We start from the raw sequence: 21,118 nt of genomic DNA, 5'->3' as shown, positions 1-21,118 counted from the left end.
TGATCCGCCCACCTAGCTCGCTGCGTTTCACGCTTTCTTGTACCAACCGGATCCGAAGCGAACACCATCTTTGCAGGGTTGCTGTCCGACATTCTTGCAACATGTGCTGCCCATCGTATCCTTCCAGCTTTGGCCACCTTCTGGATACTGGGTTCGCCGTAGAGTTGGGCGAGCTCGTGGTTCATCCTTCGCCGCCACACACCGTTTTCCTGCACACCGCCAAAGATAGCCCTAAGCACCCGACGTTCGAAGACTCCAAGTGCTTGCAAGTCCTCCTCAAGCATCGTCCACCTTTCATGCCCGTAGAGGACTGCCGGCCTTTAGAGACGAATGACCTTCGGGTTAAAGTCCCTCTCAAACAACAACTACCGGCCTTATGAGCGTTTTGTACATGGTACATTTGGTGCGGGCGTGAATCTTTTTTGCGAAACGATTGCGAGTTTCTGCTGATGAATCCCAGTACAGCAAATCCTTTCGTCATCACGGTGCTTATATGTTCAGAAAACTTCAATTTATTATCTACTATTACGCCAAGATAACAAATGGAAAACACGCGCTCGATGATGTTGTTACCGATTGCGTAGTCGTGAGTCACGTACGATTGGCGCCGCACTTGTCTATGTTCAGTTCCATACCATTCTCTTTACACCATGAAATCAGTTCATTTACATCAGATTGTAATGCACAGCAATCAAGAATCGAAGATATTTCTCTATAGATTTTAAGATCATCCGCATACATCAGCTTACCAGATTTTAGACGGACGCCAAGATCGTTTATAAATTGGAGAAATATTGACGAAAAATAAAGTTGGAGTCATTTTTACCTCATCTGACCAAGTGCCCCGCCCAGATAACATCAAACCTGTGGACATTTCCGAAAATTTGATTCGTTCAAATATACGCCGTAAACAAGAAAATGTTTTGAAATTTCTCAGAAATACAAATGTGTAGTTTCGTCTTTATTTACAACAAAAAAGATGCCCCATTCAATATTAGTGAACAGTGACTTCGAATAAATAAAACACACACAGCTAGGCGTAAAATATTTTATTCAAAAAAGTTGTTATTGTTCAAGTTCTTACAAATGATGATTTGGTTTGAATCTTTATAACTTTTCAACTGTCGTTTCTTCTGAATTTTTGTTTCGCTTGCCGGTTTTGTTGTCTGTTCGCTTATGTTTAAACACTTCTTCTACGTCATTGCATAATAGAGGTTTTTGTTTTGAGTGTTGGTTGCTTCTTGCGTTTTATGTTTAATCCCTGGGCGTTTTTTGTTTTATTTGTGTTGTTGTTTTATTGTTTGTTCTTGTTTTCATGTGAGTTTCGTCTTCGTTTTATTTTATCGTTTTGTCTCACTTTCTTCCACGGGCCTCCAATATTCTCGTTCGAATTTCTTCCATCTTCTCCATATCCTCGCTTGTTTTGTCGTAGATGGTCAACATGACGTTCATCATCGTGAATGTGCTGCTCTACTAGCTGGTTTCTTCGTTCTTTCGGGATTTTGGAAAATTACTTCAATAGTTTTTAATTCTTTTTCCTGTCTGCACAGTTTGTTTCTTTTTCAGCGGAATAAACAGCGTTGAAAGAAGTTGTTGCTATCAAACCGGAATTTGTGTGAAATTCAAGTCAACATCGCGTCCCTCGTTCATCTATCTCTCTCTTCGAATCATCTTTTACGGCCTAATTTTTCTTGTTCACAAAATAATATTCATTTGTGTATTTTCTTCTTGCACGGTGGCGGCTTCTGAACTATTCGCGTGGTTTGCGCTTGTACCAAATTATGTCTCTAGATACTAAATGGATGCATGTTCTTTTGTATTAGATAAAAAATATTATTCAACGTTCCTCTGCTTCATTGCGATCAAGGATTACGAGAAGTGTAACAAAAACCGTATATTGTATTGCGCTTCATCTAATCAGCAAAAAATAATCTTTTTTTCAAGTACTTGGTGAATCCAGGCTGTATTATAACTATGTATGAAATCAATTTTGTTTGTATTTTTGTTAAAAGAAAATGCTAACATCCAATACATCATCTTATGCTTACACGGGTCATCTCGGAAAGACATTTTTCAGCGCAATTACGAAATTTCGACTTCAACTATCTTTAGCTGCGTGAAGAGAATGTCTTTCCGATTTGTCCTGTTGCTTTATACTTTGCTTTGTGTTGTAAATAAGTCTTAAAACCTACACTTTATCCGTTATTTCTTGTGTATTTCCTTTGCTTGTTTCAACACCATGCATTTATTTGTGTTCTATTTGTGTATGTGAGTGTGAGTGCTTAGCGCAATAATTCTACAAACGTTTACACTCTGATGACCTTTCATAGGTTGTCGTCGTCGTTGTATCCTTAGCTGAATTTTCTCTTACTGAGTTACCTTATAATCTTGTTATGAAGAAAACCGTTAGTTAGCGTTTCTGTTCTGTTTATAATATCAAAGTGTCTGAAGAGTAACTGTTGATAGCATGACTAAGCCGTTATTGCGTTGAATTTGTTTTTGCCATCGACGTTTTAGTGCAACAAAATTTTCCAAAAACTACAAAAGAAGATATTCATGTGTAGCATTCGAAATGTTAGTCAAACGGATTGCTCAACAACAATAAGCATGTTTTTATGATCCCAATTTTACTTTTTTGCTAATGGGGGACGATAAAAACATTTAATGCGGCTGCTTTTAATGTTAAGGTGAATTAATTGATAGGTAAAATGGATGCGTGGAGTCGATCTTGTTTATTTATGCATGATCCAGAAGATTGAGCAGTTTTCTTATTAAACTTTGTGTATGCTATTTAGAATATGTGGAATATTCTTCAAATAATGGTGAACTTTTGCTCAATCTTACCAGGCCTTCAGATCGACTCCGTTATCTTAATCCTAGAACCTAAGGATTGACGAGCTTGATTGGAATAGATGACGCGTATTAAATCGATTAGTTTTCCACGTACATGCCAATAAGATGTCATCCATCTGCAAATCGCAGGACATTTTGTCTTCGGATGCAACATCTTACGTGACTATTTACCTTAAATCATCTATTCCTCTAAATATTTGTCCAATGTTGAATCAATCAGCCCGTTTCCTCACTTAATTTTCAACCATAAACTATAATTATTAGAATTTACCCTTACTGGTTGACATTAACTTCCTCAATGTTAAATCGCCTCTTTTTTCCTCGTATTAACAAGTTGATTCACTGCATTAAAGGTAAGCATTCATGTTTTATTCTGTGCTCGAAAAATTCATCTCCATCTGATCAGAGTTTTGCTGGCTGCGTCTCGCACTGATTCAGTTACACGTTTGGCTCACAATCTACATCTAAACTTCAAGGACATGCGCGCGCGTGTAATTTTCCTTTAACAAATCTATCTTTATGGGGATATTAATCAAATTTCGCCGGTTGGGTTTGATTACAAATTATGAACTACCTTGGTCAAACGCCAGAATGAAAATTTCTGAGTACATAAAACACGATACCATTGCACGCTTTCTCTGTCGTTCGCGAATCAACGATATTTCTATTCATAATATTTAGAAGCAAAGAAGAAAATTCCTTTTTCCATCAACATCATAAATGAATATTATATAAATAGGCATACACATCTAAAACTTTCCCTCTCTGTTTTGCGTCTTTAAATATGTATAATCGATTGGTTTTATTCACCATCTTCATGTAGTGTTTTGCATACATATTACGACTTACAAAATGTTGATTTCATTGCTTCGATTCTCATCTACATTCTAGATTTTATTTTCCAGTTTCTTTTAGCAGCGATTCTTATTATATTACTTCAATTGTTAATCCCTTTCAAATTTGTCCATTTGTGTTAACAGTACAGAATACATTTTCGTTTGTGTTGTTTCCACTATTACATAATTCAAATATATGTTTTCAACTTGTTTTTCGTCCTAAGCAGGAAAAAGAATTGCTTGTTTTTCCATTGTTTCTTCGTCATTGGTTTTGTTTCCCATAGTAATTCACTTCTTACGCACATACATTCGTTTTCAATTTTACGATCGTTTTGTGTTCTGCATAATCGTTCTGTCGCTTAGAAAGGCAAAAATCGGATTTTCGACGTACCAATTGGCTTTCGCTTTCCTCCTACGCACAATTGTCACACGAACTAATGGAAATTCTTCACGTCATTTGAGTCATATTGGAAGGTGAAGGCTTCTATCAATTCACATCGTTAAAGGTAAATAATCTCTTGTCTCTTAAAGCGTTAGTAACAAAAATAATAATAATTTAACAACATATAAGTGTTGCATCTTCTCCTCCAACATCAGGTAAAAAAACACTTCGCCATTTGTAAAGCAAAAGTCCAGCAAAGGCTTCACGGCGAGCGTGCGTTGTGTTTGGTGGAGGAAACGGAAGAGCATCTGTCTGTAACTCGACGCATATCTGCGTTGTTTCCTGCGGCGCAACTTCCGACTCCCCCCGCTACTGGAAAAGAACGAAGGGGGACCCGGAAAGGCAGGAAAGTGCAGCAACGGTAGTACACCGTTATTTCTCTAAACTGGATAAGAACTCAATCGTAAGCGATCGCTTCCCACAAGGCAAAAAGCGGTGGCAGTAGCAGATTTTCTCCTTCCAATAATCATTCATCTTGAAAACATTTAATTCTGTTAGGGGGGCTGGACGACAAAGAGATTGGATAACGTTGGCTACGACGAATACCGCTTTGGGGACGCAGCTCCAAGAGTCGGTTCTCTCCGATATTTTGCACTCTGTACGCGCTTCACTTCTTGGTTTTTGGTAGAGGAGGTTCCTGATGTCCATTAGACAGCAGTCACGTCGGTCGTTTCGATTCGACTTCCCTCCAATACGGTACCATTGGTGGCCGTTTGCGCATCTCCACCGCCGCCCTCTTTCCGCTTCATAATCTCACACTTCAGTGTGATCTGCTTGGGTTCGCCACCACCTTCCTTCTCGCGCGGGGTCACAGTTAGGGTCAGATCCTCTAGCTGCTTAAGTAGTTCTGCACCAGCATCGTCATCCGACTGATCTGGCTTCTTGGGGAAATGCAGATAGCATTTTCCGTGGTAACCATTCCAGGTGATAAAGTTCGGATTGCAATCACGTGTTCGCAACTCTTGCTTGAGCTCTTTGATTCGCATCGAACGAGCAATGTTCGTAACACGAATGCACAAATCACGTTCCACTCGTCCACCCTTCTTATCGTTTTTGGGATTTCTCTCCCGGCGACGGCGATCTCGGCCACCCTTCTTGCCGTCACCATCTCCAGCATCTTTCTCACCACCAGCCTTTTCTTCGCCCTCGGATTTCTCCGCAGCGGATTCACCCGTATTATTGGTGGACCTACGAGTATTCCTGCGGTAACGGTTCTTTCGCTGTGGCCGGCCGCCACCTGGCTTGCCACCTTCTGCTGCCTCCCCGTCGGTCTTCTCACCTCCCTCGTCATGACTGTCAGCATCTCCGTTATGCTGCTTCTCGCTCGTTCTCCGGTCTGATCGTCGGCGACGTCGTTGTCCTGACTGATTACGTCGGAACGAACGCTTGTTCTGACGGGACTTCTGTTGGTAACTCTCAACATCAGTGTCTTCGGCTTTCAATTCGATTTCCTTGCCGGACCTGAAATGGAACACAGAAACACCTTCGGTTAAATAACATGTCCCACAAAGCCAAATACAGGGCTGGCAGCAACTGAGTGTTTCCAAAATAGGAACATTAGCGATCTGATGCTTGAAAAAAGAGACCAAACTGGAACAAAAAAGGGGGACCAAACAGGAACCAAAAAAACAAAAATAAACAAGGAAGCGGGCCATTTGGCATAAATCCATTTAGCATAATATTGTTTGACATAAGTCATTTGGCATAATAAAAACTTGAAATTTATCATACAAAAAGCGTTACGGGGGTCGAAAAATTCCAATTTTAGAGTTACGTAATAAATGGATGCTGCCATAGCAAAATATTACTCTTGACAAATGTTTTTTGGGTGTCGTAGCACCATCAGCCGTTTTGACATTCTATCAGCCGAATCGAAAAAGAAACGCGGAACCGAAATGGCACACGACAGCGAGTTTGAAAACGTAGCCTCTCGCGCGCACAGCTGCTACAATTTCAATCTCTGAAAAACTTCCTAACTTCGGAGGAAATGTTGGAGGTTTTTCTAGACGAATATGCAAAATAATTCCTTTTTTTTTTTTTCTTTTTTTTTTTGTATGGTATTCAGTTGGAGCTGCCTGACAGCTTAACTTGTCAAGGCTGAACCCTCGGTCTGGCTTTTGCCAAGTTTCCCCTCTACCAGGACCAATACTCAGACGGACTAGGCAATGGCGCCCACATGAACACTGTTTATTATTAGTATGGATCAATGCACGCGTTCACTCGTTGACGTTTGAGCGGTGCCGTGTTATTTACGTAACCATGGCAACTAGTGAATACGGCACCGCTCAACCGTCAAATTAGCGAACTCGTGCATTGGTCCATTGTGACGTGGTAGTTTTTGAAAAGTACCCATATTCCCTTGCTTCTGAGAAAAGGAAGCATTATGAAAATCAGCAGCTCCATTAGAATTTGTTTGAAATAGTAGTGCATTGCTAATACTGTCTAGTCGAAATGGTTTTGAATAATTTGTCATACAAGTGCTATTCTGATTACTATTGTCTTTTACGTAAGATTAGAGTCTTAAATGTCAAGTGTCGTCAAGTCTTAACAAAATTAGGCTGTTTAGTAGTAGTTCTAGTTAATTTCATTTTTGTTGTTAAAAGTATTTATTGGTCATTACGTTCATATATCCTTAAAGAAAAAAGTCGCTTTCCTTGTCTGTTCAACAATTTTTCGAAACTAGCAAGTGAACCCTAATGATCGATCTCAGCGTCTTACTTTCCATAGTCATTTTTATAGTGAATATTGAAGAGTAAAGTTACCTTAGGCTTCTATTACAGTCTCCTACAAGATTCACTTTTCGGTGGCAAATGCAATGCTTCACAACGGAATTAGATTATTTATACCGCTGTTACAAAAGAGGTATTTCTTATTATGGCAATGTAAAAACCATATTAAAATAAGATTGTCGCCACTTATTTCTACTCAGTGAATCTACTAGTCATTTTCCTAAGAGTTCCTGAGTATTCCCTACGTCGTATATGATAACGATGTATCTAGCTAGCTAATAGTAAGAGTGGCTACGGATCATTCTGGTTAGCAAAAGGCAAACTGAACGTCACCAATAGTATTAATGTCCACTTCGAATAGATTAATTATTTGAAATGGGCATCAATTCTATCAATGACGCAAAATGTCCGTTGGATCACATCCGAGATATTATTGCGTCTATGCCATATGAATTATGACGCGGCTTTAAGCAAAAAATGCCAAAATGTGATACCACCACTACAGGTTACGCCTTTGGTTTCCATCATATGGGCTAATGGATTATGCCCTCCCATCGCGGCAAGGTCGCATAACCAAGGGGAGGGAATTTCTGAAAAAATAATCTGGATAAAAACCTGCAGTATTTTTTTGGTGGCATTATTAGAAAAGCATTGAGCAGAATCCCATAAGAAACTTGTATGTGTTGTATTTGCTGGTGTAAAAACTAAAATTAATATTGAAGAATCCATGGGTATTTTATTTAAATTAATAATCGAGAAGTGTTTGGAAGAAATGTAGGATAAATTCGTGAAAGAAATGTAGGAGGAAATTCTAGATAAATTTCTGGAGGAACATAATGGAATTTTTATTTTAAAAAATAATAAAAATCCAAAGGGCAGGGCTGGTAGCAACTTAGCGTCTTTAAAATAGGAACTTTAGAGACCTTATGCTTAAAAACTGAGACCGTACCGTATGCATTTTTTTCAAGATTTTTTGAAAGAGTTTCATTGGAAATTAATGAAGTAGTTGCCCAAAGAATACATTTATCTAGAGATTTATTGATTTTAAAGGCTTTTCAAAGACATTCTGCATGACATTACAAGAATCCAAGAATGGGACCTGGATTATTTTCAGGGATATTGTGCGGCTAGATCCGACCGGCTCTGAAGCTCGAGCCCGACCAACCAGTCTTCATAATTCTTTATAGATCTTTGATCAACAATGCGATCGCTAACGGTTCAAAACGAATCTATATCGATCGCTATCGAAAATCACTGACTGGTTGACCGGGAGAGGCCACTCGTAACCTCACTTTTTACCTGTTCTACGCATCTAAAAATGCCTTTTTCGGCAAATTGAGATCATAAAGCAACTAGTAAAATATTGGAATCTTTCTTTCTAGTAAATCTTCACTTGATAGATGCAAATGTGTTCGGTAAAGTCTAGAATTTCTATTCGTGGAACAGGTAGATTTGAGGTTAGGGAATCGCCACTGAGCGAACTGGAACGTAGAAAAACCCAAAACGAACTAGAACCTAAAACGAACGAAATCTGGATTAAACCCTAAGAGATTTTTTTCGAAAAACTCCTGTAGGAATCAGTTTATCTCCAAAAATAACTACAGTCGCCTCTCCACATCTCGATATCGAAGGGACCATCGAGATAGGGAGAGATCGAGACAAAGAAACAATTTTTGATGAATACTAGATTGAAAAACATTCCGTTGCCAAGAAAGTAATACACAAACAAACGTCATTTTGCGCTCCTAATTTGTTTTGAATCCCAAAACTTTGGTCTAGTAACCTTCGATAATGGTCATATCGACATACGGAGAGAAAATTGAGAACGAAAAATCAACAGAAACACATCGAGATATGGAGATATCGAGATAAGGAGGATATCGAGATATGGAGAGTGAAAATGTATGCAGACTGAAGGGACTTATGAAACCATCGACATAGGGAGAGATATCGAGATGTAGAACATCGAGATGTGGAGAGTCGACTGTAGTTGAAAAAGTCGGCGGAAAAAAATGAATTAGCGGAAAAATCTTTGAACAAAATCCTGGTATAGAATTTTGAAGAATTTTTAGATTAATCTCTGTGAAAATTCCTGATGAGGTATTTCGAATCAGAATTCACAACAAAAAAGGACTTTAGAGATCATTTCTATAAAAAATATTTCCTAAAAAAGAGACTTGCATTAAAATGGAGACCAAATTTCTAAAAAGAGGTCCTGTAAAGGGTGCCCGGTCTTAGGGCGAAAAGAAGGTTGAAAATAAACATTTCAGAGGCTTGCACTAAAAAGAGACCTGCTACCAGTCCTGCAAACAAGAAACAACACTTACTTCTCTTCAAACTCCTTGATGCACTTCAGCACCGGAACGATTTCCAGCCGTCTCGAAGACAGTAGCTTCCACTCGATGCCAGCCGGACGCGGCAGCCGCTTGCTCACGCGGATAACCTCGGTCGGCGTGACAATCAAGTCAAGCGACAGGTCATAGGTCTGGAAAAGATTCTCCGGCAGTGTGTCGTACACTTGCACATCGTGTACGGTGGTCACAATCAGTGTATCCTTGGTGATCACTCCCAAGTGGGTCAGGATACCGATGTCCAGATCGACATAACCATTACCCTTGCCGATGCGGTGGCCTTGTCGCGAGACGGCACACGAGCCAACCACGACCATATCCAGCTTCTCAATTCCATGCATGTCTGAAAATGAACATTTTCAAGTTACAAGTTATCTCTGCTCGGTCACGACCGCCGTGGACGAAGAAGTACTCACCGATCTCCTGGAACGTGTCCTCCTCGCCTTGCAGTTTGATTATCTTCTTCTGCGTCGCCAGATCCTGCTCGTCCGGATTGCAGTTCTTGATTTTGGCGTACACATTTGATGATTTCTGTGCCGGTGGAACGAACAAGGTCTTTTTGGCCTTGACGACTTCAAGCTTGACGGGCTCTTGGGCCAAATCGATGTTAACCTTGATGGAATCTAGTGAAGGAAAAGGAATTGGATTGTTGTACCTATAACACTCAAAAGATGTGAACGATTGAGAGGATTCCGATGAGAATACAGAAAGAATTCCGATGAGAATCCTGAGAGAATGAATTTGAATGAGAATCCTGAGAGGATTCTGATAAAAATACTGAGGATTCTAAAAAAAACCCTGAGAGGATTTTAATGAGAATCCTGAGAGGTTTCTGACGAGAATTCTTGAGAGAATTCTGATGAGAATCTTTAGAGGATTCTGATGAGCATCTATGGAAGATGCTGATAAAAATCCTGAGAGGATTCTGATAAAAATTCTGAGAGGATTTAGATGAGAATACTGAGAGGAATCTGATAAAAATCCTAAGAGGATTTTAATGGGAATCCTGAGAGGTTTCTGATGAGAATTCCTGAGAGGTTTCTGATGAGAATCCTGAGAGGATTCTGATAAAAATTCTGAGAGGATTTTGATGAAAATACTGAGAGGATTCTGATAAAAATCCTGAGAGGATTCTGATGAGAATCCTGAGAGGATCCTGATGAAAATCCTTAGAGGATTCTGATGAGAATCCTTATGAGAATACTGAGATAATGATAATTATCAGAGGATTCTGATGAGAATCCTGAGAGGATCTTGATAATAATCCTGAGAGGATTCTGATAAAAATCCTGAGAGGGTTTTGATGGGAATCCAGAGAGGTTTCTGATGAGAATACTGAAAGGATTCTGATGAGAATCTTCAGAAGATTCTGATAAGAATCATGAGAGGATTCTGATGAGAATCTTGAGAGGATTCGGATAAGAATCCTGAGAGGATTCTTATAAAAAATCTGAGAGGACTTCGATGGAAATCCTGAGAGGTTTCTGATGAGAATTTCTGAGAGAATTCTGATGAGAATCATGAGAGAATTCTGATGGGAATTTTGAGAGGATTTTAATGAAAAACTTCGAAAGGTTTCTGACGAGAATCCTGAGGGGATTCTGAGGAGAACCTTGAGAGAATTCTGAGGAAAATCTTAAGAGGATTCTGATGAGATTCCTGAGAAAATTCTGATAAAAAACGTGAGAGGATTCTGATAAGAATCCTGAGAGGATTTTGATGAGAATTCTGAGAGGTTTCTGATGGGAATCCTGAGAGGATATTAATGAAAATCCTGAGAGGATTCTGATCAGAAGCCTTAGAGAATTCTGATGAAAATACTGAGAGGATTCTGATGAGAATCTTGTGAGGACTGTGATGAGAAAATTGAGAGGATTCTGATGAGAAACTAACTCTCGCGAAACATTACTAAAGGACCTATGTACAAATGAGAGATTCTCTCCTCTCTCGCTCTCTTTCGATTATAACAGTGGAAAACTAAAGCTTTTGGGAAGTTTTTCACTACAGATCGAAAGGCAGTTTCCATGACTAGCGTTTCATACAAAAAACGCAACGGAAGAGGTTAATGTGACTCAGTTATTGATCAAAGAGAAAGTAAACAAAGAGAGCCTCTCATTTGTACATAGGTCCTTTAGTAATGTTTCGCGAGAACTGTTTTTTAAATTGTGCCTATCAGCCGTTGCAGACGAGTGACAAACTTCTCCAAACCACTTTTGATGGGTTCAGCTCTAATGCCATTCTTACACACTTAGATTTTTTTTCACGAGCTGGGCTGTGCGAATCTCGGTTTCCCGATTTTAACCGAGACTCAGCTAACAAATGGTCCGATTGCTTAGCAACAAATCACGATTTACTGATACTCGGCTTTTGTTTGCTGAGATCCCAGGAAATTTGTTTGCCGACTACTCGGCTGTGCGGATCTCGGTTAAAATTAGCCGAGATTCGGCATTCTAAATTAAGTGTGTACTACCTGGTTTATGCTTCGTGAGCTGTTGAATGCCATCCTCAGAGCCCACTTGATTTTAATCGTCCGCTAATCAGACGTAGACATTTTCACCGTAATTCGGGGTTGCGGGGTGGTTGCGCTCTCAGCACCATTCAGGTGTTCATCAAAGTGCTACTTCCACCTTTCCGTCACCTTCGTCTGTCAAGGAGCTCTCATCCTTATCCCTGCGAATTTCGACTAGTGGCACAAAAGTGTGGCGGAATGCGTTGAACTTCTGATAGAGCTTAAAGTTTCTTAAGACTGGCACAGCTGGCCAACATGAGCGTTTAGATCTTCTATGATAATTTTGCCGTCGTGGCTTGTGCAGCTGTCGTAGGTACTCGCATTTAAGGTACGCGTAAAATGCATCCTAATTTTTTTACAGCATTTGGAGTGTACCAATCAATACATTTATTCGTCAAATCAAATCTTCATTACTCGATATTCCGTATTTCGATATCGTGTTATAGAGCCATAGTAAAAGTTGGTTTTCATCGCTAGCTCGATGGTCCCTTGAACCGCAATGATTTTGTGTTCTGTAACTCGATATTCAAAACAAATCTACTAATGTAAAATCCTATAAATTGTGAATGAAAAGAAATCTGCACTCAAATTTTAATAATGACAAAGTTGGTACATTAATCTCAATCAGTTTGAGCACCTCGAAGATAGAGCTGTTTTCACAGCAAAGGTAATCAAATCGACCGGGTGGTAAACAAATGTGATTCAAAATCTTAACACGTCCGCACCATGAACATTGTTTTTACACGCTGAATCAGCAGCTACTCGAATGAGTAAATAATTACTTCACTGGTCACATTATCTTATCAGCCAGCGCTCGCAATAACAGCAGCTCGCTGAGAGGCCTTAATCAAGCATAAGTTCAAGCTGAACTTCAAATGTTTGAATACAAATGCAAAGATTTGATTCCAATCAAGCTCGACCTCGTGTATTATGCATTCAATGCAATCAAAGTAACATTTTAGTTCACCTTTTCCCATTCCCATTATGAATACTATTCGAACCATTTAACAAAACTATATCAGTACTTACTGGCTTTTTTGAACTCCTCGGTCTCGGCTAGCAATTCGGCTGCTTTTTCTGCTCCGATATAGTTCGGAATCTTGTTGAACACAGAGAACCGACGCAGAGGCGTTAGCTTTTGGTCCTTTATCTTCTGCCATGTTTCGAGACGGATTGATCGCTTGGTAACTTCTTTAGCTGAAAAGAACAAAGAAAACCGGAAGAATAAATTTCCCAGGAACATCATAATACATATATTGTGGTAGAAATTCGTTTAACGATACGAGGGGCAAAACACAGAAAATGTAATTTTTAATCGAAACATTCGTTCAGCTGAGCTGCACTTAAGTCGAGTTTTTTTACATTGCGACACTTTTTTCATTTTTTCTGTAAAAATTCATTACGCATTTAATTTCCTCAAAAAATTGTTCATGGAGAGATTTCGGGTTTGATTTGTGAGAAATAGAAAGGGAGAGCCCAGACATTGTGTAAGCTATTCGAGATTCACTTATCTTCATTTCTGTAAGAAAGTAAGGCAAGTTCTACAGAATATTTTAGGAGTTGTCTATTTTTCATGGACAACGAGAAGAAATAGGGCAAACAAGAATAATGTGCATTTATATCTTATCTTATCTTCTTATTTCTGGCGTTACGTCCACACTGGGACAGAGCCTGCTTCTCAGCTTAGTGTTCTTATGAGCACTTCCACAGTTATTAACAGAGAGCTTACTATGCCAATGACCATTTTTGCATGCGTATATCGTGTGGCAGGTACGATTATACTCTATGGCCTGGGAAGTCGAGAAAATTTCCAACCCGAAAAGACCCTCGACCGGTGGGATTCGAACCCACGACCCTCAGCTTGGTCTTGCTGAATAGCTGCGCGTTTACCGCTACGGCTATCTGGGCCCCTGCATTTATATCAAATTATCTAATTCCACACAAAGTTGCATAGAACATGGCTAGCTTTGTCGGACCAGTATATGTTACTAACTTCCCAACAGGATGACTTCATTGTAAAAATAAATATTGTTCGATATTACAAAGTGACATTTGCTGTCTGACATCATCGAGAAGTGTGACTCTTTACATTGATCGAGGAAGAAATGGTTTCTCTACGGAAGTGTTCTTTTTTGCAAGCTAAAGATAATTTACCGCACGCAATAATATATTCGGCAACAGAATAAACAAAAATGAATATTCGCTACCAAAATCGTTCAAAAATAAAGATGATTTCACCCGCGCCTTTGCCCTCCCCTCGCGCTCACTCGAGAGCAATAAAAGCGAAGCAAAGAAAAATAAAACGATTGCCGCATGTCAAATAAGGGCAACAACGTACAGCAAAAGGCGGACTTCATTACGCTCGATACTCACGTTTGTCTTCCGCTGGAGGTTGCTCTGCTGCTGCTGGTTGTGGCTCATTGTTTTGGTCTTCCGTTGCCATTTTGACGTCCGAAATTCGTCCCTTATTCGGAGAAGGAAACGGTATAGTTCAACTCGTGGGGAACCTGAAACAGTCGGAACAAAAACTTGGATGTAACACCAATTTGTAATATTGAATGCGAAAAGGCGATCAGAAAAATCCGCGCCTACATCGATTGAATCACACTCTGGGTTAACTAGCTCTCTGTCTAGAATGATCCGCGTGAAATACATGCAAGCATGCGAATGCGAGAAGTTTACCTCGACCGAACAGTGGGATCTAAGTGGCACAAAATGTGGTCAACGTCCAACGTGCTATCCTTCTCATCGTCATGATCAAAACCTCAAAAGCAGTTCCTAACAAAAATAGTGATTCTCTCTTTTTCCTTTCTCTTTTGATTATGCCAGCGCAATACTTGAATTATTATTGAGACGTTTTTAACTACAGTCAATTCTCCATAACTCGATATTGAAGGGACCATCGAGTTGGGAAGGTATCGAGGTATCGAGTTACAGAACGCAAGCCCAGTGCAACTGCGATCCAAAGGACCATCGAGTTAGCCATGAAAATCAATTTTTATACGAAATATCGAGTAAGGGAGAGTTATGTCAACTGAAAGTTTCAACATTGTTAAATATTTTAAATTCTTTGGGTATAAAATACCAGTTTTACTGTTTGTATATTATTGTATGCCTTTTTTACAAGATTTTCCCAGGAATTGTATCAGAAACTAAAACAAGTATTGCTACAAATATTTTTTTTTTGCTTCCTTGATGGCCTTCTTAAGGAATTCCTCAATGAAATTAGGCACGCTCAGGAATTCAACCTGCATTTTTCTAAGTAATACCAAGGAAATTACTTTAAAGATTCCACCAATTTCTTCAGGAATTCCTCCAAAGATTCTTTCATACGTTTCCTTAGAAAATCCTGAACTTCACCCAATAATGTTTCAATCGATTTCGCAGGGAGTTTGTCCAAGATTTACGTTTAGGACATGTTCAAGAAATCAAGCAATAATTTCTTCCGGAGCTGACGTTCCGATTTTTTTTCAATATTTCACCAAGAATTTTTTTTTTAGGATGCCCATAGAAATTGGTCCACAGACCCCTCCTAAGATTTCTTGACAAAGCCCAGCAGAAATTCTTTGAAGAATTTTCCAAGGAAGTTCTCGAATGATTTCTACAGGATTTTTTTTCCAAGGATGTCTGAAAAAAATACGAAAGGTAGGTAATGGTAAAACAAATCCTATAATAATCTCTGATGAAACTTCTGTTGGAATTTCTGATGAATTCTTGCGAGGAACTATGGAAAGCGCCCTTACTTCTGAGGAAGTTTTGGAGATTTTCCTCCTAGTTGAAAAAATAATCAATTAAATTATTGCTGGATAAAATCTTGCAGGATTTTTTGAAGTCATTTCTTGACAAAACATTGAACAGAATTACTGAAGATATGCTTCAACAGAAATGTGAAATATGCTTCACTGAAGCAAAATCCCGCATAGAAAATTACCGTATATGAAACAGTTGCAAATATAACAAGAGCATAGACACTGTTGTTACCCATTAACGCTATGGGCTTCGTAAAGTTCATGTATAATGGTAAAACCATATTAATACTCATTCCACTTAAACTAACGTTACGGTTTACTTATACTAGAACCATTCTCATTTTGCGGTACTACCTATTAATAATTATAACCAAACCATAATAGCTGTTGTTTCCAACTCAAGCTGTATTCGGAAGAACTCGGTAACCATCTTTGTCGACTGGTTTGTTTTGCAAAGTGTTTTAGTTTATTATCAAGTACGAACAAGACATAAAACGACACAATTATTATACCTGGTAAGTTTACTAATGATTCTTTTATAACGATGTGAATACTAAAACTGTTTATTTTCCACATCAAAATGCAGAGATCAGGAGGAAGAAACTTCCAATGGATTGTCGCTGTAGTGAAGGAAGACCTGGAAGCATCTAAGCCAAATCTGCAGCAGATCAACTAGTGATGGGTGTAAAATCGATAGCTGTGTATTTTGAGTGATTTAATATAAAATTAAATGCATAAATGAACAGTTGTTTTGTTTTTTTCAGACATTGAACGATTCATCAATCATGCGATGTTTGTACCATACCTACAACAGCTGAGGTGGCAATCGAGCATAAAAGGAGCGGCATCCGTTACTGCGCGGTTGTCACTCTGGATGTGAAGAATGCGTTCAACAGCGCAAGCTGGGAAGCAATAGCACACGCGCTTCACCGCCTCAAGGTACCGGTGCAGTTGTGTAAGCTTCTAGAAAGCTATTTTGATGGTAGGATTCTACTGTATGACACAGAGGAGGGGCAGAAAAGCGTTCGAATTACCGCGGGAGTACCTCAAGGTTCAATCCTGGGCCCGCTGTTATGGAATGCGATGTACGATGACGTACTGAGGCTGCCCCTTCCGACGGGTGTTAAGATTGTTGGCTTCGCCGACGATATCACCCTAGTGGTCTATGGTGAATCGATGGAGGAAGTAGAGTTGACAGCAGCGCACTCTATTTCCCTGGTTGAGGAATGGATGAAGTCTAGGAAACTAGGACTGGCCCGTCACAAGACTGAGGTGGTGGTGGTCAACAACCGCAGGTCCGAGCAACGGGCGCTTATCTCGGTAGGTGATTGCACCATAGAGTCCAAGCGATCCCTTAGGCATCTTGGAGTAATGATCGATGACAAGCTGAGCTTCGCTAGCCACGTTGAATATGCCTGTAAAAGGGCATCTACGGCTATAGCGGCGCTTTCGAGGATGATGTCTAACAGCTCTGCTGTAATTGCCAGCAAACGCAAGCTGCTGGCAAGCGTGGCGCTATCCATACTAAGGTATGGAGGACCAATCTGGTCAAAAGCGCTTAGAACGAACAGAAACCTAAAGCGGTAGGAAAGCACATACAGGATAATGTGCTTAAGAGTAGCAAGTGCATACCGGACGGTATCTAAAGAGGCCGTGTGCATCATAGCCGGGATGACGCCCATCGGGCTCATCATCAAGGAAGATGTTCAATGCTTCAACCAAAGGGGTACCAGAGGAGTCCGCGACACGTGTAAAGAGGAAACGCTCAGAAGCTGGCAGCAGGAATGGGATAACTCCACTAAGGGTAGATGGACCCATCGACTAATACCAAATGTGTCAGATTGGTATGGTAGAAGCCATGGGGAAGTGAACTTCCACCTGACGCAGTTTCTGTCAGGACATGGTTGCTATAGACAGTACCTGCATAGGTTCGGGCACTCAGAATCTCCTGCGTGCCCCAATTGTGCTGGTGTAGAGGAAACAGCGGAGCATGTCGTGTTCGATTGCCCCCGTTTCATTGTTGTGAGAGGTCGCATGCTCACTACATGCGAAGGGGACACGTCCCCCGACAATATTATAGAGAGAATGTGTGCGGATGCCGAGTGCTGGAATGCAGTAACTACGGCTGTCACTCACATTATGTTAGAATTGCAGCGTCTATGGCGCGCCGACCAAGAGTTGGCTGCAGAGGATTAGCCCTGCCGAGGCTGGTCCCTTGTAACATTGTTTAAGTCGGCTAGGAGAAGCAGTTTGCCTAGGCTACTTCTGCTACACGTGTTGTGCTATATGCACTGGTCCCTTCCCGAAGAAATACCGTAAGGTGGTTCCGGGGAGATGAGGGTCTGAGTCCAAGGGTCATGTCGATGCACTGTTCACCACTTGAGCAATTCTAAATGAATTGCTCATGCACAGTGCATAGGCTGGTTTTAGCGGGTCGTCGTTGGTGCGTCATCCCCGCATTCCCTGAGTTATCTTCTCAGGGGATCTGTTTGCAGATTTCCCCCTTGTAAAAAACAAAAAAAAACAAAAAAAAAACCATACCTACAACAGTTTAATATTATGGTTCAACATTACGTAAACCATAGTTCCTATTTTCTAGTTCTAGATTTTTCAACATTACGAGATACATCCCCTTTATAGTCAACATACAGTATTTGCATGGGAGAAATGCAATTTTGAAACGGTAAACATTCTTAACAACCCGTTGTTAGTATGCTCCGTTCGTCGAAAACAATAATTACTATGGTCGAAACATTATCCAGTAGTAGTTCAGTTATGGTCGACAGTACCATTCCAGCTACGGTTGAGAGAGGAACATATACCGTATTTGATGATGTTTTTTACGGTTTGGTTTTATGCCGGATATGAATTGTAAATATTTGGCTTTGAAATAAGGCCATAGTTTTGAAAATTGCGTAAGCGGGGTAAAACCGACCACTGTAGATGGGGTAAGACCGCCACCACTAATTATACCAAATAAAATGTATAAACCATTTCGAAAGTTGTAACTACGTTGTACATTACTATTCGAGTAGAATGAAATCAATTTTGTTAAAAAAAAAACAAACCAAATACGCATATTTTTCAAAAATATGGATATCTCAAGGTGATGATAAGTTTTTTGAGTTAATTAACCCTAAAAAAAATTCAATATCCTCGTTGATCAATGTTTTTTAGAATCACAGGGAACTGATATATTTTTTCTCAAAATTGTGTACAAAAATCGTGGTGGTCGCTTTTACCTCTTCGCTAAAAATAATCGTGATAAGACGTCACTTTTTCAAGCATCAAGAAATAAATTGTTTTTTTACAAATACAACACCTGTGATATTTTTTGATCATGCCTAAGGCTTCAAAAAACGACATGCTGCGTCGAAAAAGGATTTATTGATTCTTGATTTTGACATATGAATTAAATTGCTTAGGCGGGCGGTCTTACCCCGTCTTCCCCTACACGGTAAAAATCAGCACGTTCGATTGAATGGATTGATCACATGACTCAATTCAAAACACCAATCACAATGATTTGAAGAGTTTTAACTTTGGATATGCTATACTGTCTTTAGCACTAGACTCTGAAGTGAAAAGCCGTTGATTTTGAACATCTTTCTTTTGTTTGAAAGCAATCATTGACTGCTTGTTGTGGAAACTGTTTGAGATCAATTCAACCCCTTTCAACATATGCGAGTTGGTGTCGATGTAAGCTACAAGCCTTGCACTTCGAAGATTGAAGGATCTAATCTGGATCAGGCGGAAACGTTCATTTTAACTTTTTTTATAGTGGTTCGCGCTGAAAAATGGATTAACCAACTTGCGAAGATTGATTTGACCAACTTTGCCGCGTCGCAACTCGATTCTCAATAGTGCGCATAATGCACACAGAGGAGAGCATAGATGCACACTATAGCAAAGCGAGTCGCGAGGTGGCGAAGTTGGTCAAAAATCGAACTTCACATGTTGGTTAATCCATTTTCCAACGCGAAGCAATATATTTCAAATCAAAACATGCAACGTTGAATTCAAGTAATGTTACCTTGATATTGTCAAGATTTAACAGTAGTACAAATCCAAGTGCAGAACTATTGATAGAGTCTTGCTTATTTTTTACCATGTATGAATCAGTGTTGCGATAGATCTTCTTCACGAATGATAATCTACGCATCTTCGCGATCCAACACTCGCCAAAATTCATTTTTTATTTTTGCGTCACGAAGAACATTGCAAAAAGCGAACGGATGCAACGCCGAAGAAGCAAAATGAACACACCGATAAGTTGTTCGCGAAGCCCTTTGACTCGTAGGATTCATTTATTCACGCGCTGTTCATTCCTGCGATTCATTGCGAGGTTGCTTCTTCTCGCAAAGTCAAGCAAACGCTCTGCAGGTCGCATCGTGTACTGAGTCCACGCAATCTAACAAAAGCGCGCTTGAAGTACACAGCATGAGCGTGGCTGGGTGCTGCTGGCTATGGCTTCGAGCGCGACCGCTCTTCAGCTAATTGCGCAACAATTTTCTGGCAATGCTTGAGTATAATATAGATGGCGTGTATACGAATCGCAAAGTGTACCGAGATTGGCGTGATGAAAAACAGCCTATTACAATGAGAAATTGCAAAAAGTAATTTTTGCAATTTCTCATCGTAATAGGCTGTTTTTCATCACGCCAATCTGTCATGAAATGGCCTAATTTCGGCCACTGAAGTATGCAGTGCGGAAATAGTCATTACGCAACTGAAAACAGTGCTGTAATGATTCATTACGCAACGCTTTCTCATTACGCAACTGTTTTGAGTTGCGTAATGAATCATAACACAACAATGTTTCAGAAGTTGTAAAATAATGATGAATGCATTCCGATATCATTTCTGATACCCTCAATTGGTCTGTGTGATATACTTAGAAAAATGTGCATTTTTGATTAATATAAAAAAAAACTGTAAATTTTTCATTACTAAACAACCCAAGTTTCAAAAAATTCCATTTTACATTTTGGCCTAATTCGACAGCAACATATCTCACTGTGCGTTGTCCCAAACAAAGTCGGATGGTGTGCGTGAAATATTTCCACTACCTACTCACACATTCTCGCACACGACACACAGCAAAATCGGATCACCTACTACTTACTGCACCATTCACAAAAAGCCGTGAAAACTCACCTTCGAAATGGGGCAGGGAGAAAAAAGTTCGGAAAACAATTTCACTGCAGTTTTCTCGTTCAGCTTTCGTGAAATCACACTTTTTATAACGAAAAAGTACACTTCGAGTCTAGCTCGGAACGCGTCGCGCACTGATGAAACGGAGCAAAACCTTTGTCCTAATTTAACTCGCAATTTTTCGCGGATTGCTGTGACGAACTCGCTGCTTTCTGCTTTTACAAATTGTGAACTGATGTGTGTGCTGAATAGCGGACTCAAACACTGAGGCGTCACTTCCGGTTTTGCGGAAGGCACTCTCGGTGAGCGTACCTCGGTTTTTGACCACCATAGTAAGATCCGTTTACACTGCCCAGCCATTTGGCACGCTAAGCCAATGGGCCGTATACGGAGAAAACGGAAAACTCTAGTTAGTATAATAAATATTATTTATTTATATTTACACAACTTTATTCATTGTTGCGAATAAATGATATACACTGTAGTAATATATTT

The 21,118-nt window shown here is 39.9% G+C and overlaps 1 protein-coding gene across 3 annotated transcripts; it reads right to left on the bottom strand.

Moving 5' to 3' along the window:
- Positions 1–1,034: 1,034 nt before the first annotated feature.
- On the bottom strand, positions 1,035–20,871 carry LOC5580074 (methenyltetrahydrofolate synthase domain-containing protein). Of its 3 annotated transcripts, none has more exons than XM_021843955.1 (6): positions 20,627–20,871; positions 14,094–14,227; positions 12,750–12,917; positions 9,628–9,834; positions 9,188–9,554; positions 1,035–5,592 (listed from the first exon to the last, which is right to left on the bottom strand). In XM_021843955.1, exons 2-6 carry the CDS (start codon positions 14,161–14,163, stop codon positions 4,779–4,781), a joined length of 1,626 nt encoding a protein of 541 aa, XP_021699647.1. In that variant the 5' UTR covers positions 14,164–14,227; positions 20,627–20,871; the 3' UTR covers positions 1,035–4,778. The 3 variants fall into 3 exon arrangements, with proteins under 3 accessions (XP_021699647.1, XP_021699661.1, XP_021699653.1); XM_021843969.1 differs by having other exon boundaries at positions 14,094–14,184; XM_021843961.1 differs by lacking the exon at positions 20,627–20,871 and adding an exon at positions 14,313–14,411.
- Positions 20,872–21,118: the final 247 nt, after the last annotated feature.

The sequence above is a fragment of the Aedes aegypti genome, chromosome 1 (assembly GCF_002204515.2).
Source record: "Aedes aegypti strain LVP_AGWG chromosome 1, AaegL5.0 Primary Assembly, whole genome shotgun sequence".
Lineage (NCBI taxonomy): Eukaryota > Metazoa > Arthropoda > Insecta > Diptera > Culicidae > Aedes > Aedes aegypti.
Note: the sequence above shows the minus strand (reverse complement) of the source record. Positions and strands in the feature narration are given on the sequence as shown.